Below are 7,527 nucleotides of genomic sequence, written 5' to 3' on the forward strand. Positions count from 1 at the left end.
GGAGAAATTAATTTCTTTGAAGCAGCTATTCCTTTAAATAAACAAGAACATTTAGGAGAAATTGCTTGCCTATAACATCCATTTTAAGGCAAGCAATCAGTATGTGTAGACCTGGGTCTACAAGATGATGGAATCATCTCTACATAGTCATTCACCAGGGATATCCCCTTTGGAAAAACTAAAACCAAAGTGAAGGGCATTGATCTGAAGAAATGTAAAGGTCATTGAAAAAAATGACCCGAATGTCACATAAGAAAAGAGAAGCTTGGAGATAGTTATATAATTTTGATTCCTTTACAGTATCCATATGATACTCAGAAGCCTCAGATGACTGCTGCCCTGGCTTACACCTTGATTGCAGCCTCGTAAGAGACTGAGCCAGAGCCACCCAGCTAAGCTACTCCTGGATTTCTGATCCACAGAACTGTGACCTAACGAACACTGTTGTACTGCTTTAATCTTCGGGTAATTTGTTACACAGCAATAGATAACAGTCGGAATCACTTAATCTGCAATTACTAGAATCCAGAAGTGTCTATATTCATTTAATCATGTATTAGCTATTGTCTCCCCTGCACAGATGAGAAACCGAAGCGTGGCAGGCATTGAATTAGCTATCTACAAGCCACTCAGTCTGTTTTTCCCCTTATATTTCTCTAGCACTGGGGCTCAAAAGTCAAAACACTTACCTTCCCAGATTTCTTTGCATTTAGTAGTGGCCATCTGACAGTACTGACTAATGATATGAAAAGTGTGCTGGGAAAGGACGTCCCTTGCTAAACAAAGGACAAAACCTTAGGAAGAAGCTTTTGTCCTATTTTCCTGCCTGGAAAACAAGGTTAGCAGTCATCTTGCTTTCATCCTCATAGTAGCCATGAGGTTGAATGATACACTCTAACAATGCAGGAAAGAAAAACAGGAAACCTAGATCCATAACGATTTCCTTGTGCAGGTGCCCCTTTCTGGTCTGCCTACCTTCAAATTTCCTTTTACTTGAAACTAATAAACCCCTTCCTTCTTCAAGCCATTGCTTAGCCAGGTTTTTGTTGTTTGAAAAAGGGCATATTCCTAACTATACTGAGATAAAGAGAGGTAATTCAAACCCAGGTCTGTTGACTCTATGGCCTAGACTCAGATGGTAACATACCATCTGAGTAAGAATAAAAACCAATTGGAAGTAGATTTTGATGCATACATGACCAGGTGTCCTGCAGACACAGATAAGTCCTGGACACTCTAGGGAGAGTTAGAAAATTGTGTTCTACGCCTCTAGACTTCATTGTCAAATTTCTACTTTCTCACCTCCAGAAGCTATACCTTGGCTTCTACCGCTACCATTTCATCAAAACTATGCTCATCAGGGATACCACTTAGTCCAAAATACAATGAATTCTTTTGTAGCTTATATGTCACTTAACCTCTCCACAGCACTTAATGTTTACTGGTTTCTCTCTCTTAAAATACCCTTCCTTCTAGGATTTTGCTTTTTTTTTTTTTCTTTTCTTCCTATCGGCCTCTCTTCTCCTTGTCAGTCTGGTCCTAATCATCATGTAGAAGATAATCCATTCTTTACTGTATACTAAAAACCACACCGTATTGATTTTTTATAAGCCTTTTTACCTCTCTGTAAAAAATATATACACATAAGTGTATGATGTACATTTTACTTCTTAACTCTTTTTTATGGTTTCTACTATGTATGACCAATGCAGCCATTGCCTTAAAATGTACCATGTAAATATAAACAGATATCAGAAAAAAACCCTGTTGATCTCAGGGGCCCTATAAAGTCATAGAACCTTTCTAATTGCTTCCATTTAGATGTTATGGCTTCTAACCCTACTGGGCTCTCAGTATGACTTCTGTGGTACCTCTCTTTATTTCTAGCCTATTCTCTCCTACCATATGTCTAAACATTTAACTCAAGCTCCCACATATACTAGGCCTGTTCCACTATCAACTCTTATCTGCTTCTCTGCACTAATAAGAGGTAATCAGATATGAATCCTCTTTGCTCTAGACTTTTTTCCTTTCTCTTGTCCCTTTTTCTTCCCCTCAAGCTTTTATTTGTGCTCCTGACTCTACTTCTCTAGCCTGCTCTTGGGCTCGGCTGCATCAATTTTGGTATTGCTGCATTTTACATTGATTTAACTCACACAAAGGCAGCTCTACATAAGGTCCCATTATGCCTTTTCATTGAGTTGCATCAGTTGAAGTTAGCTTCACTCCACTGCTAGTTGATTACTGTACACTAGGATGGTAGGTAATAGCTCTTCCATAGTTAATGTGCCTCATTACCAAGGGAGCTTGAAGTGCCATGAATAGAGAAGTGATCACGTTGCCATTCAGCTCATCCCTGATGAACTAAGCAATGCGTGATATCATCCAGCCAGATCATAACGTTAAAGGAAAGAACTACATGCTGTGAATGGGACTGAGACAGTCACAAGTCTTCTGCTCTCCCACTAACCATCAAGTGTCAGGCATAACCACCAGTGAATGCACCTTGTCTTTGTGTTTTGATTCTAGTGGTTAAAACCATGTTGTTTTGTTTTGTTTGTTTTTGTCGTTCAACATGACCTCAAATGCAAGCCAACAACAGGAACCTGAGAGTTAGCAGTGACAATCCTGGAGATGTTACAGAAACCCTTGGGCCACACCTCCTCTAATACTGCTGTTACCTCCAAGCCTTCGGTGCTTTCAGTCAGCATATTTTCTAAGTCACAGAAATCAATATCAAATTACATAAAACAGAAAAAAAGGTTTGTGAGCACAAATGGATTCCTAGTTAATAACTGGCTGGTGAGCTACAGGATGGAGGGGTAGGGGCAAGGACTGTCAATTCAAACAAGATACAGATCAATCAAAATAAACATTATCATAAAGCCTTCAGATTTCTGAAGTTTAGCTGGGGATTCTCAGAAAGCAGAAAGGACCACAGCAGTGTCCTTCAGATCTGCACATCCTTTTCCTTCTCTAAAAACCCATTTCCTCTCCCTTCACCCATTTCCTGATTCTAAAAGAACACTTAGCAAAGGCTTTGCATTAGTTATGAGACAAAGACAGAAGAATCAGGAACTAGCTCTGTAAATAAGTGGTTAAAGGAAAACCAAACCCTTTATATTACTCCACCTTACAGAAACTATGATGTTACGCTTTGATCTTTTCATCTATGCTCACTTACACATATTATTGTCAATATCTTTGAAAAAAAAAGAAAAACATGTAAGAATTAAACATTTTAAGGACCTTTCACAAACCAAATGACAGTAGGTTTTTATTAACATATCTTACAATGTTGATTATTCCTAGTTTTGTAATTTCTGCTTTGCTTATAAAGATTGATTTAGCTTCTACAGTAATGTACTGTATTTAAATGATCATTCATACAAGGTATCACACCAGTACATTTTTTTGAATAATATACACACATCACTCTAACTTGGACCTGTTATTTTTAAAAGTGGGTTTATAAACGGGACTTATAAAAGTTATGGGGAAAAAATTAAAGTTCTAGTTTAGCAGCATGCATGTATGTAATTCAAGTACAATTTTCAACCAAGTGCTTTTTAAAATTTTACTGGTGACTAATTCACCAATATCAAAATAAACACTATCAAATACCCAAATTTTAATGTTAAGGCTAATATTTTCACTTCACATCCGTATGCACAACCATAAAACGTTCCATTTTAAATATGTAGTAACCAAAGTCTGAGTACATTATACCATGTATATATAGCATCAGAGTTTCAAACTGTATAATTATTCAAGTTCATGAATCCTGTAACAGTATTTACTAGAGATGTAAATTAGCATTTTGTTCTTCAACCACACCTGAAGAACAAAAGTATCTGGTCTGGTATCCATAATGACGGATGCAAAAAATAAGACAGGCTGAACTTATGATACAGTATTTAAAAAAGTAGCAATGTGTTGGAAAGAACAGCTGTTTAATTAAACAGAATCATTCTAGTCGTTCAGAAAGTTAACTTAATATTTTGGAAATGTATATAAAAATAGCAAGCTACTTCCATATTTTATTTTTATTGTAGAGCTATAGGTAATTTTTTGACTTTTTGAACATATTTGAATATTTACTGTTCTGTTTTAATGCAAGGCCATCGTTTAATGTCCACTTTTATATCCTGTAATATCATGTCATTCAATAATTTTTAGAACACAGATCTGACTTTATTTTTATAGTTTATCATTAGATGCTTTTTAGTTTATTTTTACATGTAAAAATGTAATTTTATATAACAAGCCATGGAAGTCCAAAGTACCAGGAATTGCTTGATAGTACTATATATTAAATAATCATCAAATTATTGAATCATTTGGAAGAAAAATTTTGGTAGCAATATATCACATGCTTTTCTGTCATCTTCCCTCTGTAAGTACAGAGTGGGTTTTAGCTCAATCATTTTCATTCTTACTAACTTAAAAACCCTACAAACATAAATTGCTTTTCACAGCAGCTTCTAACAAGAATGCAGATGTACAGCTCATTCATGAGGATCATCACCACTGAGCCCTTTTTCTTCCCTTTTAGGAAACCGAGCAGAAATAGCAATGATAACACTGCACAGATACAATACAGATGAACCCCTTGAGCTGATAAGGAAAGTTCCAGAACTATGCTTCATTTGTGGGGAAGTCAGAGCATTTTTCCAATCCAATCATTTAAACAAAAACTTGGTTGGTAATAAAAGGTGGGCATGCAGAGAATCAAAATCTGCCATGTATATGTTCTTAAAACTTCTGATTTTATAATAAAATCTGTTTGTTACTACCTCAAGTGATTCATCCAAATGAAATGGCAAATTTTGATTTTTAGGGACTCCCCCAACCACACATGTCCCCCAAAATGTACTGTATTATATTAACAGCAGCTATCTATTTATTTTACAACTATTTCAATTATTTACCTGGGGAGAATATTTATGAAATTCCTGAGAATGAATTAAGTTTTCAGCAAAGCCTTAAACTTTTAACAGATTCCTCACAATAAGAAAAAAATGTAAAGTTCTACTATTAGACCAAATTTTACTATACAGTATTTCACATAAATCATGTTTTACATTTTTTTCTAATTACATACAGCAAAAATCTCAAATCAACACAAGAATGGCAGAGGGAAAGGATGCATTACGTTTAGCAGATGCAAATTAAAATACACAGATATAAAGAAGCAGTAAAACTTTAAATAAATCACACCCACTCTAAATATCAACAAATAGCAGATATGCATTGTTGGGAGAATCATTTTTAAATGATTTTGTCAACAAGTTGTGCTTCTTATTAATTGTGGACTTAAACAAAAAAAGGACCACTAAAGAATGGTTTAACTTCTTACTTGTTATGCTCTCCATATACTTAAAAAAAAATTATTATACCATTAATGTGATTACCAAGCACCTAATTTTGGAAAGGCTTTATACTGTATGTTTTCTTTCTTTCCCTCAGCAAAAGCGTTAATCCCCCAAATTAAGTTAAAGCTTATTGTTGATAAATTCTTAATGAAAATGATATAATGCAATGCTAAGGTGGTGAGTCACAGCCCATTGTAATGTGGACCCCATCTTTTATTGATGTGATCAAAAGTATGAGAAATCCACTGTTGTTCAAGAACTTTGTATCTTTCTTTACAAATGTAGAGAGGCTTGCCTCGCCTAGAATAAAAAGGGAAAAAAAGTATTAAAAGTAATATAATACAATGAAGATTTCACACACATTTTAAAAAATAGATTCTTTATGGCAAAAATCTCACATAGTAATTTGGTTTATTTCATATTTCTTTAACATGATGATGGGGAAAATATCCCCCAAAATAGAAATAGTTCTAAATTAATGACTGCCAGAGATAAAAAAATAATTATTATTATAATTACAAAGTCAGGAATGGTACATTATTCTTACTGGCCAAACTTCAATAAGACATGTGGATATATCCATGCACATCTAACCTAAGATCTCGGTCTTCCTCTCCATGAGCATCCAAATACACAGAACCCCAGAGACAGAAGCGGTGCCCTCGAATGATGATAATCACTGATGCATTGATCAAAAGGAAAATCCCTGTTCCAGCGCCACAGTTCTGAGAATGCTAAAAAATTAAAAATATATGAGTGAACTTCATAATCAAGTGGACTTTATAAGAAAATCAAGAATGCCTTGTCTTCTAAATAATACAGAAATATTTAAATGTTTTAAAATCAGATTTCACCTAAGTTAAATTTATTAACTCATTCTTAATACTTTATTAACAATACATGAGGAGGAATTTGGATAAGGATTACCTAGGAAATCAATTAAGAGCTAACCTAAACCTAATTCAGAGGCTAGTGTCTACAACAGCATATATGGCTGCTGTTTCACAGCACAACATCTAAACATATATACCATTAAAGGGCAGCGGGATTAGGGAGAGGAACTGAAGCTGAGCTTAGGAAAAGTTTTACCCGCTTAAACAAAACCCCAGGTGTTTTTTTGTTGCTGTCATTGTTTTTGTTTTTACCCTTCTACTGGATTTAAAAGAACAACAACGAAAACAAGATCCTTATATGTATTGTGTATTTAATTCAAGAGTAGTTAAATTTGAAGAGCTGGCTTGACCATATATACCACATTTCCATGTGATCTGAGTTTTCATAAATTTTATACTATTTACTCTTGCTTACCAATACACATTCACAGTAACTTTGTTGCTTGCAGCAAAGTCCTTTCAGGCATACAAAAGTACCACAAACAAGGCAAACGGCAGGATCTTTAGGAACCTTGGTGCAGACACTACAGGTTTTTCTGTGGTAGTACTGGAAAATGGTGTTATAATTTTCAGGCAACTGTAGTAGGTGTGGCAATTTCCATCTTGACTCTTGGATAAGCAAGGCCTAAAAGCATTATTCAAAAATATTCATTAGTCCTATGTATTTAAGTCACTAACACAAAGTATTTATTTTTTAAAAGGCCTTTTTTTTTTAAGAAAAGAAAATCTGTCTCCAAGAATGTGGCTTATTTTCTTTATTAACACTCTTCCCATTTCCATTTTACAAATGACTAAAATAGTACATCAACAATTACGATTCTCTATTTTAATGTAATTTTCAATTAAAACATGATGTAAGTTTTTAGACTAAGCACCTAAAACATTTAAATTTGTTATTACTTTAAAAGAAAAATATTAAATATAACTAAGCATGCATGGAAAATATACGTAGATGTACTTGTTTTCAAATATTCTTAATACATAATTTTAAACAGTTATACACATTTTTCAAAACCAAGTTTTTGACCTTTCTTAGGTAAACAAACAATTCATTGGCTTTTTCTTTAGGGAAGATCATGGTTATAATTCATATTTCTATTTCAATACTTTATAATCTTTCCTTCCTAGAAGATGAAAAATCTTACACCTCAAGCTGTTAAGATCTTTTGTATCCATCAGTGCTGCGGCTACAACTCTTTTCATAAATTTTCTCAGTAAGTGTGGAAAAAAAAACACAACAAATTAGTTAAATTTCCCTA

General features: G+C 34.3%; 1 protein-coding gene across 1 annotated transcript in view; it reads right to left on the reverse strand.

The window, feature by feature from the left end:
- Positions 1 to 3,246: 3,246 nt before the first annotated feature.
- LOC103079721 (E3 ubiquitin-protein ligase UBR3-like) overlaps positions 3,247 to 7,527 on the reverse strand; it is a gene marked incomplete at its 5' end in the record, with an annotated part of 116,276 nt that continues 111,995 nt past the window's right edge. Inside the window, 3 exons of the mRNA XM_007465781.1 lie at positions 3,247 to 5,675; positions 5,970 to 6,109; positions 6,684 to 6,893. Coding sequence (XP_007465843.1) covers positions 5,558 to 5,675; positions 5,970 to 6,109; positions 6,684 to 6,893 — 468 coding nt within the window. The remainder of the gene's footprint in view (positions 5,676 to 5,969; positions 6,110 to 6,683; positions 6,894 to 7,527) is intronic.

Source organism: Lipotes vexillifer, unplaced genomic scaffold, assembly GCF_000442215.2.
Source record: "Lipotes vexillifer unplaced genomic scaffold, Lipotes_vexillifer_v1.1 scaffold1789, whole genome shotgun sequence".
Classification (NCBI taxonomy): domain Eukaryota; kingdom Metazoa; phylum Chordata; class Mammalia; order Artiodactyla; family Lipotidae; genus Lipotes; species Lipotes vexillifer.